General features: G+C 42.8%; 1 protein-coding gene across 1 annotated transcript in view; it reads right to left on the reverse strand.

The window, feature by feature from the left end:
- CSMD2 (CUB and Sushi multiple domains 2) overlaps positions 1-18,969 on the reverse strand; it is a 1,417,205-nt gene that overhangs the window by 886,669 nt on the left and 511,567 nt on the right. Inside the window, exon 4 of the mRNA XM_069223779.1 lies at positions 13,994-14,188. Coding sequence (XP_069079880.1) covers positions 13,994-14,188 — 195 coding nt within the window. The remainder of the gene's footprint in view (positions 1-13,993; positions 14,189-18,969) is intronic.

Here is an 18,969-nt window from a genome sequence, read left to right on the forward strand (position 1 = left end):
TTTGCTAACCTGATAAGACTTTGATAACCTGATTGACTCTTAAACCCGATTTGAGACAACGTCGCTAACTGATAAAAGACTGAGTTATTGCCGAATTGAGACAAATGCTGCTAACCGATAAGTGACTGGGCTCCTGAAGAAGACTGTGTGAACATTGCGCTCGTTCAGCTTTGTAACTAATTGCTAAATCGTTTCTTTATAAGTGCTTCTAGCTCTCTGATTCTATACAGATCATGAATAAGTACGCTACACAAAACAGTAGAGTGAAATATTGTAAATATGCGTGTATAGGCTTGATAACTGCATGTGTACTAATAATAATGGCAATAGTGCTTGCAACGCGTGGTAAGGGTGAGAATGAGAAAATTGATGCTTCTACTTCTGCTCCTGTTACTGTCACTGAACTAACCGCATTGAAAAGACTAGAATTAGATGAGAGACACTTGCATGATAAGAAGGAACTTTCGTATAATGTTTTCTATCGCCTACTAACAGAATATGTTGAGACTATGGATGCGAAAAATTGTTATGTGTGTACACAGATACCGACATCGGTAACGGAAGGGGTGACTTATCACCACATGCCTCTTACATATGGGATTACATGTAGTTTAGTAACTTCTAGATTTTATGGTCAAACTAACATACAGTATTTTTATTCAAATTATGATGTTACCTTTGCATATGTTCCTATAATAACGCAACTAAGCCAGATTGCTAAAGATTGGGATGCTAAAATAATGAGGGAATTTTTCGAGCCAATGCAACCTTTTGAAACAGCTCACGCTCATAGGGAAAACCTTACCTGCTCGCTCTCTGTAGTAGAAATAAGCTTTTAGATCGCACAGATGATAGAAGGGCACAAATGAATGCGAAATTAGAAAAAGAGCTAAGTAAGAGGACTTCAGTAGATAATTATGCTTTTGCCGCAATAAAAACACAAGGAAGAATAGCTTTAGACGCTTGGCATGTAGGGAAATTTTGTATATATCGTGGTGAATCTTATTATGATAACATTTTCGTGGGAGCGAGTGAATGTAAACATACGTTTATCTTTAAGGCCAAATGGACATTCATGCTGAACGGACTTGACCCTGTCATACCTGGTGTATATTACATTTGTGGGCATAATGCCTATTATCGTCTTCCAAAGGGATGGTGGGGGAGATGTTATTTGGGTATAGTGTTCCCAAAGGTTTATCAACTGGATGACCTATCGGTGATTCCAAAGACGTCTGGATCTCATCGTATCCAGAAAAGAGAGACCGCAGCTGCTGTGGTAGGAGATATATTTGGAGCCATGATTCCTTCATTGGGAGTTGTGTTGAATTCCATCAAAATAAGAAAGTTGTCTACTATAGTGGATAACATGTTGACAAAGTTTTCAGGTGCTATAATCCTGATGGATGCTGAACTTGCAGCAGAAAGAGCTATGACTCTTCAAAACAGGCTTGCCCTAGACATTCTTTTAGCAAAGGATGGCGGCGTTTGCAAAATGCTTGGTGCGCGTCACTGTTGCACGTATATACCAGACAACAGTGTGAAGATTAAAACAATGCTTGCAAATCTAACAAAAGAGAGTGCAGACTTGAAGGAATTGAAAGAACCAGGAGTTTGGGAGAAGGTTGGAAAGGGAGTTGCATCAGTGGGAAATTGGCTTGGTGGCATTTGGAATGGAATATTACTAAAAATAATACAGGGAATACTAATAGTACTAATTTGCATCTTTGGGATTTGGGGAATAAAGAGGGGAATACTAATGATCATGGCAAGAATTAAGAGAAGGAAAGAAGAGAAAATGATGAAAAGAATGGCAGAAGAATACAAGGCAAGAACAAGGGGAACTAAAAGGCAAAGAGAACTGACAGAATTTTAATGGAATAAAATTTGTGGGAATAGTTTTGTGTGATGACAAATAGTCATCAGAGGAGGGATTGATGACGCAGAAACGAAGGTTTTACATTTATTAGCGCATAAACGTAGTGCTGCAATAATCAAGTGTGACTTTAACCGAACTAATAAAGATTGTACGGGGACAAATGTGCCCTCAGAGTAGTTCGCCAACATTTATAAGCGTGCTTTATATAACGTGATGTATTAGAATTGTACTAATCTGACATAACCGTAAACGTGTGCCATGATTTGCTTGTTTGAAATGTTTTAACTTAGCATAACTTTAGTGGAGGCTTCGGCCTAGTTGCCTTGTCTCACGGTTTAGATGCTCGTGTTTTTCTAATGTGCTAATAAAACGTGTATTCTTGCTTGAAGCTGTACTTTTCCAGTGAGATCGGTTCACATGCTTATCTTTAAGGTTTCGTGCCAGCCTGGCATCTTCTTCTTTGCTCCAAGGTCAATCTGCAGGTGCAGACAATGGAAGCTCTGAAAGTGAGTTAATTGGTAAAATATGTTGCAACTTACGTTCCCAAATCCAAGGATAATGTATGCCTAGGTAGAAGCTTGTGAATTGTTGTTTTGATTGGACAATTTGAAGCCAACCTATGAACCCTCCAATGGAAGACCCTACTGGATTTGAACTGTTGTTTATTTAAACCTGGTGCACAAGAAGAAAGCAGCCATTACCCGGACATTATTGCCATTAGCCATTACCCGCCATTTGCAGGACATTGCAGCCATTATGGCCCATCTTGCCGACCTCGTCATTTTGCCATCTTCTACGATGCCAATTGATGTTCGACGCTATTTTGAATGAGACTTTGATGCTTTCTCTAATCGAGAGAAAGAGACTTTAAGTAATTCTTGCCCTAGAGACTTTAACTTTGATTTGCCCCTTTGCATAAAGTAGTAGGTTTGTCCTTTTATCTTGCCGCTGTGAGGCAATTGCCCCGTCCACCCTGCCCCCTTTGCCCCTGTCCCATGCTGATCGAAACCGGTACCTGTGAGACGAAGACTTCCTTGAATGCTGATTGAATTTGGTAAATATGAAAGGAAAATGTACAATTGCATTGTGTTTCTTTTTAGGTAACCAACTGCTGATTTTTGATAAGAGCCCTAGTTAGGAGTTTTCCAAATCAATGTTGCTAAATTGTTTTTGCATGAAGTCCCACATGCAGATGCTAATTTGAGGTCAGATGAGGATTCATTTGTTGCACGATGCAATTTGAGACCTTGTTATGCTGACTAATGTATGCAATTAGCCCATTACAGATTATAGTTTTAGTGTTTTGCGTTGCTATTATCGAATGCATTGTTATTCAAATGCTGCATAGATTGCATCTTTTTCGCCGTTATGGACAGCTATTAATGTTCATTTACATATATCATTTGGTGTTGAGACACATTTATATCGTGCTAGCTTTGTTAATATAGGGAAATAAATTCATTAACTTTGAATGAACTGGTGTGGTTATTCATGACCGGAAGGTCATGGTTCGCCGAAATGTTTTCTGGATTAATTGTGAAGTGTTATGTTGATCAGGGCATTGCTTATGTTCGTTATTGATTATTGATTTGATTAAATTGATTACTCTCGGGTGAAGAGAGCCCCACTTGGTCAAAAGATTCATCGACCCAAGAGCGTCCAAATACAGGTAATTTATTAGGACGGAACGCTCTATCACATGCTTATTGTCTGTTCAGTAAAAGCCATCTAACGGGCCATCTGAATTTAGCTTTGTGCCAGGCTCTTTCAGGTCCATTCAAGCTCATTTGCCCCCCCCCAGTAACTGTAGCTCGTCACTGCTTTTTCACCTCAGGTCCTACTTCAATATTACTTACAATGTGGACCTAATAAAAAAGTCCACTATGAATATGCTTATAAATCGATATGGGTTCCGGGGAAAGCTGGCTATGCCAAACAAATCCCTAAAGCCCTTCGTCTGAATATGGGGTAGCCTTCAAACCACTCAGATTTACAAGGCTGAGGGCATCCAGGCCTCAAATACCTACCCAACATCTTCAAACAGTGCACTCCAATTGTGCATTTCTGTTCACAGAGCAAGGCCAATATTTTGCTTTAATTGTGGTGGAGAACAATGCAGGCGAGAGAGGTACTAGTTTGGTGAGCTCTTCAACCAACCTCCTCTTCAAGTACAATCATCTGAAGAGTAGACTGAAACTTATCCCTGCCCTTCTTTAAAAGAGGAATTCCCATCATACAACTCCTGTTCCAGCGCAATGGGGCATCATTCAACTATCTTTGCTGCATAACCTCTGTCCTACGCCTGATCTAGCTCGGCAATAAGCAAATAAGCATTGAAAAACACTTTTTGGCATAAATTAAAACAATACACGTGAGTCTCTGAGCAAGAGAAGATTGTCAATATGCCCCCTTTATTTAAAGAGAAGTAGAGCTTTCTTCTTTCATAAGCCTTCTGTCACTGTTATGGCACTGATCAATTTTTATATTGGATAATAATCTGTCACATGCTCTTTTTTAAACAAGCAAACTTTAGAGTCAATACACCTATTCATCTATAGCTGGTCATTCGTCTGAATCAGGGTGAGTTCAGCCTCAGCATGTGCTCCTAAAACTTTAGTGTAAACAAACTCTCTAAAGTTTTGTCAGCAATTGTGACCACCTTTAGCTGTGTGCTGAAGAATAGATGAAACAAGAGCAGAATGCAGTGCATGTGTGTCACCTGCACGCATAGGCTGTCTCGCTGAACCACAGAAATGAGAAAAGAACGAATGGAGCTTAACAACCATTAGACGAAGCCTGCAATCTGTTGAGTTCATGAGCTCTGGTGACTGTGGGTCCCTTTGGTCTAATACTGTAGATATTGGGTACATAAACTAAAGTAGTAAGTGTCTTTAAGCTACTTCATTAGCATCTTGGGAACCAGAACAGCAAGTCTTTCAACTAAACATCCTCTCATCAGCTGTCCAGCTTATGCCACACAGTATTGAGGTCTGCAAATAAGGTGGAGTGCAAATGTGAGAGTCTGGAATTGTAGACTTAATCAGAGAAATTTGGAAGGTATGGTTCACCCAGCAGTTTCACACCACCACAATTCTCTAAGAAGCTTAACCTCTGGTTCTTGTGACAAATTGATTTCGATATGTTTTCCAATGGGTGGCTCAGCCTCTTGACAGAATATGCAATGTTTACTTTCCAGATCTAAACCACTGTTTTAAATGCTTTAAATGGGCAGACACTCACAGGCCCTGAATTCCAACACTTCTTTAATTTGAAATAGAGAGTGACTGCACGTCCTGCCAGGGATGTAATACTTTAAATAAAAGAGTACTTGCACATCTCAGTAGCAACCATGTACTGTGGGATAGTGAGTACCACCAGTGTTACAATTCCATTTCAAACACGGATCTAAACTAAATCCTAACCTCTACAAAGATCAAAAGGAAATGAGGGAAATGTACAGAAATGTTAACTGGAAGTTGTTCTAATGATGATTAGTCAAAGAAATACCAATCTTCTGTGAGAACACCTCACCAAAGGACTCCAGCTGGTGGTCTCAGCCCCACACCCAGAACCCTCTCCAGGAACCTTGGAATAACAATTAACAGCAAACTAAACCCGACTTCACAAGTCAACACCGTCACTGCTTCCTGCTTTCAGACCCTGAAGATGCTGAGGAAGTTCTTCAAACAGTACATGTCAGGCCTGAGAAATCTAGTCACAGAATGACATGTTTTGTCAATCATGGTATTTGAGGTCAGAGGAGGGCTTGATTCAGAATAGATTTGGTTGCATCTCAGCCAAACACTCAGATATCCATACTTTGCAATTGGTGACTTTACCCAAAAGCTTGTGATGAAGATGTTCTTTAGCAGAAGTGAACGAGGTTGCATCTATATGCCTTCACTACTTTTGCAATGTTCTCACAGTTTTTAGTTCAGACGAGGGAGCTCAAGGAAAACCATGTGGTGGTGATGTGGGTTTGGTGATATAAAGCATGTTTTTCTCTGAAGGAAATTTCTGTGGATTGCCCCCTATTGTTGCCACAGTACTGGGATGCTGCTAGAACTAATAAGCAGGAAACATGTTTTGGTGATTTAGCAGCCTGGTGTTTTTCTAGTGGCTGTCTATACATAAACTTTGAACTTTAATTTCATGAAACGTACTGATCAGATTCACACCAAATCACAGAAAACACAATTTCTGGATCAAGCTTTCTGCCAATTTTGCTGTAATTCCTTGGGGGTTGGTCAAACGTATGTAGTAAAATATTACTTTACGTTGAAAACCTTAGAAATTCACTGAAAAAAATAAAGATTAATGTGATGTTATGGATGGGTGAAACTGTCAGATAAAATGTAACATTTTAAGCTTAAAAAAAACACTGAAATTCACCAGTTATAGGTAACTGAAGAAACTATAATTCACACCCTGCCATGCACAATGCTGTCATCAATTTTGTTGTTTCACATTTCATGAGTGATGTAATATGTGAAGTCATACTGCATGGTGATGCCATGAGTTACAGTTTCTTCAGTCAATTATCACTGGTGAATTGTAGTGTTTTTTTAAGAGTAAAATGAAAATACCAAATCTACCAATGTTTATAGATAGGGATTTGCATCAAAATCGATGGGTGGTTGTATACAACCCCCATGCACCACCCATGGAATATCTACTTGATGCAAAGTGATGCAAAGCAGTGCTCAGTACAATCTGACATTACATTGGGATACTTTCCAATACAAATCAGGATTTGCATTGGATTGTAAATCCCACCCTACCACTTTGTGTCAGGTTTATGTCACAAAAACCTGGCACAAAGTGTAGTAAGTCTGGGCATAAATTTGGTGAGTTAGACCTGAGGTGAGCAGGTCACCAAGCAGTAAAGGGAGCAGAGAAGGGCAGGATATTTCCATCTGAAATCATAGATAACGGGTGGGTTTTTGTTCCTCCCTAAAGTGCTGCAGGAATAGAAAGAATCTTACAAGGAAGAGGAATTCATTCCATTATCTAACTGGATCTACTGAGAAGGTTTGTTTTGGGGTTTTTACTTTTTCATCTGAGTTCCGATGGATCAGCTGCTCTTTGTGTCGAGGTTCTCAAGGATATGGATTTTCCCTCTGTAGTCCTCTTGTCTATCTTTCTTAGTGCTTCGGTTTATTAGAAATGCAGTCCATTGGATGTGAGCTAGCTAGGGAAATCAATGGTTTTAGTTTAACATGTTCTACTTGACTATTGTCTATTGACCAAGAATGCCATGACAGACAGCTTTCAATGGGACTAAAGTGGTGTGTATGAGGCCTGCTGGCAGGGTATTTTCAGGGACTATGCGAGACATCAGTTCCATGAACACCAGTTATACTATAATTTCAGGGGTAGTAGAAGTGACATCACAGTCCTTGAGGACCGATCACTTGTCTCTCCATTGCCTCCCAATAGTTTCCTTATGCCGAGGAGCTATGTGAAGGGTGTGTAATGAAAAGTAAATAAACTAAAAGGTTCTTACACACATCTTCACTTTCTGTCTTGCTCCTGCCTTAATTACAGCTGAAGCCAGGAGCTGCAAAGTCAGTGTCAGAGTACCCAGGAGCAAGGCAGGAATAGCAGCTGCTACCTTTGGCTACTGCTTATTGATACCCATGAACAGGATAACAGTGTGGATGGTGGAACAGAGGTTGTTTCAAAATAAAGTTTTGATTATCTTAAGGAGGCTCACTTGGAATAAGGCTCTCTATAGTTCTTTCTTTACATGTTCCTTGAAAGAGGTCATGTCCAACGTGGAAGCCAAGGTGCTGAAGAAAGATGTATTGAGAGATTGAAAGTACTATATAGATGCAGGGCACAAGTTGAGGATAACTGCAGGTAGACAGTGTCTGCCCACTGTTTTCACTGGTTGGACGCCGACTACCTTGCCAAGAAGTTGCCCCCACAGAAATATGTTAAACTCTTCTCAGTGTAATTTTCAGACACCGGGACACATTCAGCAGTGCCTGCAGTTGTCTGCTTTCAGAGCAGCAAGGGGCAGGCAGCCAGGAGTGCTTATTAGATTCCAGCTGGGCCCAAAACAAAGGCCTAAGTTAAGAGGTCATCAGGCTTATTTTTGCATCCTGACTGGGAGTTATCTGGAGCCTCACACCTAAATGCAAATGCAATGGATGGGAAACATAGGCTAACAGCTTGCTGTTACTTCACAGTACTTGCAAGGCATAGTTTTTACTTTGCTCAGTCCTTGTAAATGAGACATGCATGCACTGTAAGAACAGCAGATGTGTTCCTCTGTCACAGTATTTATAAAAATAAAAATTTAAATACCACTATTTTGTTCTATTTCTTTTATAGCACTACACATCCCAAGGCAGGGTGTCAGAGCTCATTATATCACACATACACATTATACATTGGCAATAAATCATGCAAGGGTGCAAATCAGAGTACTCTCCAAGTTTCTCCTTGTTGCTATTTTGTTTGTGGCAGAGTTAAAAAAAAAACTAATGTATAAATTGAGGTCCAGATTTTGCATTGGGGTTGCATTACTTTTTTGGCATATCCCCAAAGCAAAATATAATTTGTTAAATCTCAGATGTGCACACATGTATTCATGGTAGACTTGCTAAACATATGTGTAAGGTGTTAAAATCTGCTGTCACTTATCGTGATGTCACTTCCTGTGAAGATGGGTTGTGATACATTGTGATGCCACAAGCTATATCACGCACCATGATGTTATGCACTGTGATGTCATTTGCATACTGCCTAACTTTGTTAGTCCCCCCAACTTCTTGTTTTTAGGACTTGTGCCCTGGATAGATGGGAGAAAGAATAGAAAGTGATAGGAGAGAGTGACAGGCAAAAGAGAGCAAGAAAGCACTAGAGGAAAAGTAAGATAGAAACACATGTTGACAGACAGTGGTTGAAAGAGACAGCAAGTGAAATAGAAAGACACATGAACAGATAGAAAGTATGAGGGAGAAAAAGTAGTAGTGCCAAATAAAGAAAGAAAGAAAGAGAATAATAAAAGACGGTTCCGTGATGTCAAAGGAAACTAAGAGTACAAGGGAAGAGATAATTAAAAACGGAGACGGCAACAAGAGGGCCAAGTATTATTAGAGGAAGTGGCAAGATAAGGATGACGAAGCTGGAGAGGAACAGAAATAGAGAAGGGACTAGAGTGCCACTGAGCCTGAAGTGCTGTTATAGACGACACATGCCACTATGTGAAGTTGCTCCTGCTTTTAAGAAAAAAAAGATCCTCTCCAGTTTCTTGGGGTTTTGTTCCTTAACGCATTTCTGGATTGGAGGGGCCCACGTAGAGGGAGACTCGCTCTAGCCTCTCCGCGGGTACATTCGGTAGACGGGAAGTGACGCCGGAGAACAGGATAGGTCACAGGTAGGTGGGGGTGGGTCTAAGGGTGGGAGGATAAAAGGGGTGTGGGGGGAGAGGGATCGGCCTCTTTCCACGCAGATCATAAGCAGAGAGGAATTTGGCCGAGGGAGGTTTTCTGGGCATGTAGGTAGGCAGGTTTTCTTTTGTTACTGGCTTTAGGCATTAAGCCTTGCCGGAACAGATCTTTTCAGCTGCATTACGCCACTGTTGCTTCAGCGCCATGGCAACAAGCCACAACGCTAAAGCGGTGAGGGCCACGCTTCGCATTATCGGCAAAGCTGGCCGAGCCGATCTCCTAGGCTTAGCGTACTCGACCAGGCCTGGGTCGGCATGGTGTGGCCGACGCGCATCGCATTGAGCCGGGTAGCGGCAGTAATAGCCACGTGTTCTTCACCAGAAAGGGGGAGGGGGCAAAAAAATAAAAAAATCAACGGGGCGAACGCGAGCACGAGGCGCGTCCAGCCCTCCCCAAGACACTATGGAGCTTGGCACAGGGCAGGCAGAGGAGGGAGCAGTAGGGGAAGCAGGGCCACAGCTTTTGGGAGAGGAGGCCCTTGGGGATCCCCAGGAGAAGCCAAATTTTGATGGGCCTGAATTGGCCTAGACCAAGGGGAGCAATTTTTGCCCGTGCCCAGTACTGAGTGGGCCCCTTTAGACCTTTCTTGCCCCAGGGGTGGTGCAGCACCAGTGAAGGGCCCTGGGCCCCCAATTAGAAAAAGGGGTAAGTGTGTGGGCAAAGCAAAGGGTGGGCCTGTTAAGGCCAAGACAGGGAGTGGGCAGGTCAAAAAAGTCAAAGCTGGGGGCGGGGAGGGATCAGCAGGGCCAGAGGTGGGGGGGGGACAGGCACGGCAGGTGGGACCTGGTCGAAGCTTGGGATTTGGAGGCCAGGATTAAGGAGCAGCGATATAATGTGGCAGAGACTGAAGAAAGGTGGGCCTAGCTGTGCAGAGACAGGGACGAGGCAGGGACACGAGGCAGGCAGCTAAAAAGAGCTGCTGAAGGTATTGAGGGGATGGGACCCCCGCCTAATAGAATGGGGTCAGGCAGTTAGGTTTCACTTGCAGGGTAGTCCGGGGAGGTAGGACTTTCTGTAGGTGTTTGGGTTTAGCCATGTCAGGAGCAGTGCTGGCGCACCATAGGATCCACATCTCAGTAGGTTTGAGAGAATATATGAGGGTGTGGGAAACCTTTTTGGCAGATTTTAATGGTGTGTCCATGTTTTTCTACAAAGCTGATACAGTTTGGCAAGTACAGATTTTTTCTGATGCAGCAGGAGCCACAGGCTTCGGGCTTTTCTGGGCTGGAAGATGGTGCCCAGAAACATGGCCCACGCAATGGCTACAGCAGGGGAGGAGCATTGCTTTCCTTTAGTTTTTTCCACTCTTGGTGGCCTTGGCAGTATGGGGCATGAGTTAGCCAACAGGACAGTGGTTTTTCAGGTTGACAACATGACAGTCGTTGACCTAGTTAACAGACAGAGAGCGAGGGACCTCAGGGTTTTGCACTTGTTGCGCCAGTTTATGCTTTGTTGTTTATCATAAATGTTATTTTCAAAGCTGCTCACATACCTGGGGTATACAACGAGATTGCAGATTCCCTGTCTCGTTCACAGTGGCAACTTTTTCGCACATTGGCACCAGGAGCGGAGCAGAACAAGACTGCGGTCCCCGCAGACATTTGGGAGTGGGGGGGCGTGATGATCACAGGGCTGGTGGAGATGTCCTTAGTGGAATCCACTCGGCGTAGTTACAGGCTGGCATGGTTGGATTTTCAATCCTTTGAGTTGTGTGTCGGGCAATTTCTGGTTACAAAGAGCTAATGAGCTAGAGTTACACGCATTGCTTTTTGTGCTCTTTCTGATTTAGGAAGCTCTGTCGCCCGCAACAATGGGTGGCAAATTGGCAGGGGTCTCCTTTTATGGGAAACTCTTTTTTGGTTTTGATCTGGCGCGGAATGATTTGTTGGGAAAGATGCTGAAAGGCTGGGGCAGGGTTAAGTCGAGTTCAGGTAGGACAGCTAGAGAGCCCATTACTTTTGAGTTATTTTTTGAACTTTTGCATGTTTTGCCGGTATGCTGCACTGACGAATACGAGTTGGCTTTGTTTCGTTTATGCATTGTGTGGATGTTTTTTGGTGCGTAGCGAGTGTCTGAATTGTTGGGGGTTGGGAGAGGGGTAGTTGTGAAGGTCAGGGAGATTTTCCTGCATGGGGATCGTTTGGGGATTTGGCTCAGGCGCTCTAAGACTGATCAGTTAGGGAAAGGGAAATGGATATGGCTGGACAGAGGTGGTAATGTGGCTGCTTGCCCGGTGTTGGAATGGCTGAGTTTTCAGGGTGTGAGATGCTTGGCAGGGGAGAGTAGAGTTTGTGTGCATAGGCCGGGGGCGAAGCTTAGTAGTTTCCAGTTGTTGTATGTGATACAGATGGCCTTGAGGCGGACGGGTCGTCATGCTCTTGATTTTGGTACACATTCCTTCAGGATTGGGCAGCTACTGCTGTGGCCAATTTGGGTTGGGACTGGAGAAGGATTAGGGCTATAGGTAGATGGAAGTCTAGATGCTGTGAGCGCTATGTGAGGCCGTAGAAGGGTTTGTTGTTTTGGATCCATGCTGACTAGTCAGTTTTAAAACAGGTTTCTGGGTGAGGGTTTAAATCTGGAGACCACCATTACAGTTCTTTTTCTTTGCAGGGTGTGTGTCCGGCCCACAGAAGGACAAAATGGTCACATGGCTGGTCGGCCATTTCTTTATCCACTGGGCGGCGAAGTTTGCAGAAAAACAGATTTACGGACTGGCTTTGGGACTCCCTAGCAGTCAAAATGAAGTTTTCTGGTGGGGCAAAAACGGCATGAGGTGGGGAAGTCTGCTTCCGTTTATTACTTTTAGCTTGCCGAACTGGGGTTGTCCTGATTTGCTGTTGATTCATCTGGGAAAAAACGACCTTGTGAAACTGTCAGGGCTCACACTACTGCAACACATGCAGAGAGACTTGAACTCCTCAAACAGAGGTTGCATGGTACCTGCTTGGTCTGGACTGAGTTTGTGCCTCGACAAGCGTGGAGAGGGGCAGTCAAGCATGGAGCCATGGAGCGGGCTCGCAAGAAGCTTAATCGGGCTATGAGGGTGTTCTGTTGGTCACATGGGATAAATGTTTTAAAACATGAGGACATCAAGGCGCAAGATGAGGCACTTTTCAGGGCAGACGGAGTGCACTGTCACAGTCGGGGAACGCATATTATCTGACAGATTTGAGGTTATTGGTGTGGAATTTGTGGGGAGAAAAGATGTGGCTCATAGAGCAGGTGTAAAGCAATAAGGTTGCAGTAGTGTGGTTTTACCCTTTTGGTGGGGCAGCAAAATGCCAAGTGGGTTTATGCTGGATGGCAGTAGATGGGGGAGGGTGGAGAGTCAGATGCGGGCTTGGCCACCCTTCCAGGGGAAAAACAAGGAGGTGAAGGATCAGAGTGTGGGGGATGCACGAAGCAAGTAGGGCATGAAAGGGAAAGGGGAGTGTCTAGGGGAGTGGAAGCAAAAAATGCGGGTTTTGAAGTGTAATGATGAGCGAGGAAATCTTAAAGGGTGGGCTCTGTTAAAGTTGGGGTTTATACGTTGAAAAATTAAAGTATGTATTATTGTTACAATCCTATCTTAAATAAATGACTTTTTACACTGAATGATTGGTGTCACTGAAGTATGTCCCGATGGAGGGGCCCGTGGAGAGGGAGACTCTCTCTAGTCTCTCCGCAGGTACATTCGGGAGACGGGAAGTGACGCCGGACGACAGGATAGGTCACAGGTAGGTGGGGTTGGGTCTCAGGGTGGGAGGATAAAAGGGATGTGGGGGAGAGATCGGCCTCTTTCCGCGCCGATCATCAAGCGGAGTGGAATTTGGCCACCCACCCACCCTGCAATAGGAAAAGTAGTAGTAGTGAGGAAATAGTGATGCGGGGATATACAGAGTGGATCTAGTTGGGGGGGTTGCTGAGTGTCAGTTAGGGCAGGTTGTTATTAAGGAAGTGAGGCAGTAGATGGGGGAGGGTGGAGAGTCAGATGCGGGCTTGGCCACCCTTACAGGGGAAAAACAAGGAGGTGAAGGATCAGAGTGTGGGGGATGCACAAAGCAAGTAGGGCATGAAAGGGAAAGGGGAGTGTCTAAGGGAGTGGAAGCGAAAAATTCGGGTTTTGAAGTGAAAAGATGAGCGAGGAAATCTTAAAGGGTGGGCTCTGTTAAAGTTGGGGTTTATACATCGAAAAGTTGAAGTATGTATTATTGTTACAATCCTGTCCTAAATAAATGACCTTTTACACTGAATGATTGGTGTCACTGAAGTATGTCCCGATTAAAATTAAGCAATTGAAAATATGAACACTTCTTTGCAATTCATAGGTGCTCGCTGCATAGTGTCGAAATCCAGTCTTATTTCCCCATGTCTTTACATTTCTTTGAGGCTGCCGAAACATTACGCCAGTGTGCAGGAGATAAGCTTTTCTGTATTTAATGCTTGCTTTTCGCCTGTTAATTGCCTTTGTATCATTCCTTTCAGCTAAAGTGCAGAGAATTGGACATAGATTTTTCCAAAACCCCTAAAAGTACACATTATTATACTTAACGCTTTGTCACAATATCGATATTTTAAAGCGTTGGAACAGAAAAAAAAATGGGGCTGGGCGGCTCACACACTTCAGTGTACGTCGAAGACATTACATTGCTGCAAATGCAAGGCATCCTACCTCGACAGGAGGGCAGAGGGAAGTCCCACGTGGCGCTCTTTTCGGAGCTGGACACGCAGGTCAGCAGCGCGTGGCCTTCCAGGAAGTAGCCCACGTTACAGCTGTATCTAACCTTGTCACCGATGCTGAACGTTGTTCCTTGCTGGGCCCCGTTCTGAAGCCGCCCTGGGTTTCCACAGGTGTGACTCGGTAACACTGCAAGGAAGAGAAAGGCAGGCACGGTCAACCAATGGGAGCTTTTTCTTGTATCTACACATCAACCGACCCTCAGTAATACATTAGGAGTTAGTCAATATTTATCTGAGACAATTAGAGCTGGTTCATCTACATGCACACTCACAAAAGCATGATGGCCTTGTTTTTAGAGATTCTAAAAATACTCCAAAACACATCACTTGAATCAAGCAGAGCCGTGCCCCAAATTATCTTATTCAAATCATTGCATTCTGCCTTCTCGAGCACTACTGCATTTCGTTTGCCATGTTTCACAATATCACAATATGTTTACTCTTTATCTTATTCCTAAATGAATTGTCCTCTTGTGATTAACCGCCCCTTCAGTCACAACCTTTCACATGGTAATTTCAGTTTTTATTTTTTCACTTGAAATTGAGTTTTTAATGCGTTGTCCTGAAATCGATGCATGCTTTGCTTGCTCTTGCATCTGTTACTTTACTATTTTACACTCACCTTCTGGTACTCATTTTCAATTTTATACTGGCTCCCTCTACTCTGGCTGCTTCATTATTCTCCACCTACTGCCTAGATATCCTTAGATTCTCAAATCATATTTCTAGCTGACAATCATGCTTCACCAACGCTCCATTTTTTCAAAAAAAAATTTGAACATATGTTGATTTTTTTCCTTCTTTCCACTTCCAGTTAGACCATCCTTAATATTCATTATCCTTAGTCGCTTCAATCTACTGCACGTTTACATTTTTTAAAGTGTACACTTGGGTAGAGTGTTATCTCAATGTAACAACAATAAATAAAAGCAACAACCCATTCATTCATTAGTTTAGGAATTCAGCAACTCGCTCTCGTATATACCTTCATACATGGATTTTTACGGTCACTTTTCAGGGGTTTTCGAGGTTATCCATAAAAACCATGTAGAAAGGAATGAATGGCATCTATCAAGTAAAGTTTGAAGTCCTCTCTATTCGCACATCAAGGCAGTAACTCAGGGCTACACCAGACAGCTTCTGAGACCAAAGGACCGGTTGCTTCAACCTCGGAGCTAGCCAGGCATGGACATTCTATTACACGGTTGTGGTGACTATGACATCACAGGCGATATGTAGTGATGTAGTCAGATTTAACAAACATAAAAGAAAGACGAGGATTGACATATGTGCAGCAATTTCTGCTCTTCCTCATATGCATCATCTGACTGTTTTCACAATATTGATATAAAGTGTAAATGTGGCATGGTTTGAACCTGAGCACTAATAGTGAGTGAATTATTGACATACCACTGAATGGGAGAGAGGTGACCTGAGACATAGGGGAAATAAAAAACATACTAATAGGTCTCAAGTGAAGCTTGTGCAGGGATCCCCTTTCTCGCAGTGCTCTGATGTGCAGGCCCGGTGTTAAGGCAGCTGTATGCCGCTGTCTTCAAGCACCTCCTTTAGTAGCTGCAAGAGGGCACCCAATTGCAACAAATGGCCTCAAAATTACATAGTTGCAAGGGCAAAAGTAATGCACCAATGGCAAAGGCCATTTATGCCTGGAGCTCAGACAGTCCATGTACAGGAGCTGACGATGCAGGTAGTAAGACCACGAGCGGAACAGAAAGGTCACTACTGAGAATCACACCAGCATATTTGTGAGAATATCCTAAACGTGTACAGAAAGTGTGATTACCCAGATTGGTTATCACTTTAATCAGTGTCACTGGACCTACAAAGATCATGGACTGTGGCCTTATCTAAACTGTAAGTGAAAACCCGAGCTAGAGCAAACCATGTAACCTTTGGTAGGCGAGAAATAGATATTTTGTATCTCGGCAGTGAACTGGAAAGGCAGGCATAACAACCAGTTGTCAAATAACCCCGAGAATACAGATATACGCATTCATCCTGGAATCTATATGCAGCCAGTTGAGAAAACTTCTTCCCTAGCTCCGCGGTTGGAAGACAGGAGGAACCAGAGCGGTGGCCTGCCACAAGGAATAGCCTTGACACTCAGCGTTCATTCACTGCACTACCCCACACCACCACCACCACAAGACACAAGAGTACACCAGACTATGCACAGCAACCAGAAATCAGCAAACACTGGAATAAAGACTTCAATACTAAATGTGCATACATCTTCAGAGTCTAAAGGCATCTTCTTGCTTGAGCCTTACTAACTATTCATGGAATGAAACCCAATTACGGTGAGTGTACATTCTCCCCCCAACTCCACCACACTATCTAGCTATGAACAAAGAGTCCTTCATTCTCAAAGGAGCATCTGCATCCAAACCTACCTTTGATCATGGCTATACCACTGGATTCCATTTCTCGAGGAGGGTATGCAGCTTTTTTTTAACAAACTGAAACATTGTTTCATGCTGCTCCTCCAGGAGAGACCCTCATTTAATTAATATCCATTTTTACGAAAGACGTCAGCTGTTTTCAAGGATCTTGATACTACCAACTCAATTTTGTGTAATAATCTATTGTTGGAGGAAATAGTTCTCCCAATAAAATTACCGACCCATATTTACTTATTTAAAGAATTTTCTATAGCAACCTAATGTCTACTCACAGGTCCTTCAGATCAGCTTATTGTACAAAATCAGGGGTGGCAGAAGCAGGACATCGGATCTGGTTATGGGTAGGGTAAAATGTCTGATTTGTAGAGTGACAAGGTGCACTTTAAGTTTTTAATGGCACTTCAGTTTTGAGTTTGACATAGGATTAGGGATACGAGAAGTAGCAAGGTCACCCAAAAAGATAATTTTACGTAATTAACTTTACAATTCTCAAGCTTCACCTATTATGAATCCTGTAAAGTCTGGATTTGAAACCATCTGAAAATTCATCAACTGCAAATTTTATATAAATTGGGAAGTTCTCTGAACACATTTTTCTGTCAAATGTTTGTCCGACTAAGTTTATACTTACATAAGTCACATCACTCTCATTCCATATACCGAATAGAGTCTTGTTCCAAAGGGGTGAAATATGGTGGGGTTCAGCACCCAGACAAATTTCTCAGGTTATTGTACTTACTGGTTTCAGTAAATACACCAATCAGTAAATAGCTCCTATTAAGAAATTTCCTAACAAACAAAAACATTTTTTCATGTGGACTTACTTGGTGTTTGTTACATTCCAATCTACAGGTTTTGCCTTTTACCAGAAATGTACTCCCAATAAATATTGACAGGTTTTGCCTGGAAAACTCTGCCAACAGAAACCAACTCTCATTTGTGCAGTCATCAGAAATTACCCTGAACTCAGAATGGGGTTCCTAAATGTCAGAAGTTCCAGTATTATGTCAGCGGTTACTGTATTATGTATATTGAGCATCTATGTTAGAATTCACTCCCCCACTTTCACTGTGTGATTGTCTCCTCCAAAGTCAAATATACGCTCTTTAATCAAAAACAAAACAAGAAAGCAAAAATTTAAACTGAAATCCCAGTACTGTTCTAAATTCACAATGGAACAGTAATTAAAAGTTGACCATCTACCGGTCATCTGCACAAGGTTTCAATGCTCTACATGGCTAAAATAGTATATTGAGGCAAATGTATTATTGGAGAGTTCACATTACAGTGTTGTGATTACTCTGCATAGTACCTGGCGAATGTTTTGGACTGTGCTGGATGTATCAATTCGTCATAGAAAAGAGTCTGGTCACACACATTTGTAGAAATGCTGCCTTATCAATATTCATGAGCCAAGAATCCTCTTCATATCCTTTCGGCCAGCTATAAATGCAGTGATGGAGGCATTCAAGGGACTGAAGGCCTCAGCCCCTACATTTGTAAAATGCAAAATGTCCAAAAGGGGAAGAGGTGTTAACCAAACAAGCTTTGACAAAGCCAATAGGCCACACTCTGTCAATGCTTGTTGTTTGCTGGTATTAGTGTTAACCATGCGGCACAACCATTGGCAAATCCAGTAATGGGGTTGGCCATCTTGAAAGCTTATAACTTAAACTTTGGTGATGGCCATCATGTGAAAAAATGTTTACATTGAAAATAATTAAGATAGAAAATAATCTTTCAAGATAGATGGCCACAACTATTGGCCTTGCCAGTTCTTGAAAAACAGCATCACAAACATTAGCAAAGCCAGTAGCTGTGGACACTATGTTGGGCGATTAATTTTCTACATCTCCAAGATATCTGCCACATTGCATCTACCCCCATCATGATGACCCTCTTGCAAGTGTAAAAAATCACATTAATTGATGGCCGGTCACTGCTATTGGCACTGCCAAAGCTGGTCCAATTTTACAAATATTTGCAAAGCCAATAGTGGTGAGCAGCTGCCGGTGACAGCCAGTAAGTAAGAAGTAGAAGAGAAGAGGCAAAGAGGCATGACCCACAGTTGTGCTAGGTGTCAGGAGTGGATGGAGAAGGGCAGGGGAACCTAGGATGACTGATGCGGAGAGGTGAGAAGAGAGAGATACAGAGGAACCATGTGGTGTGAGTGAGGTGGAGAGACTGAAAGGAGCACATGTAAAATATTTCACACAGGCAGAGAGAAAAGCACATGGAAAGGGCACGCAGGAGTCGAAAGAGACAGGTTATGTCAACCATCTAAGTGTTATATCATTGCTGCCACCCAAACCAATAGATAAATCTGTTAACTAAAAACAGTGCAAGGATACACTTAACCAACCAAAACTTAGGGTGAAACCTAAATGCTCCAGGGATAGGATGAACAATGATTAGTAAGGAAAGCCTGCAAGTCAAGAGCAGGGGATTGATTTTAAACAGCAAACCATCCAATCATGTCCAAGGG

The sequence above is a fragment of the Pleurodeles waltl genome, chromosome 3_1 (assembly GCF_031143425.1).
Source record: "Pleurodeles waltl isolate 20211129_DDA chromosome 3_1, aPleWal1.hap1.20221129, whole genome shotgun sequence".
NCBI classification, from domain to species: domain Eukaryota; kingdom Metazoa; phylum Chordata; class Amphibia; order Caudata; family Salamandridae; genus Pleurodeles; species Pleurodeles waltl.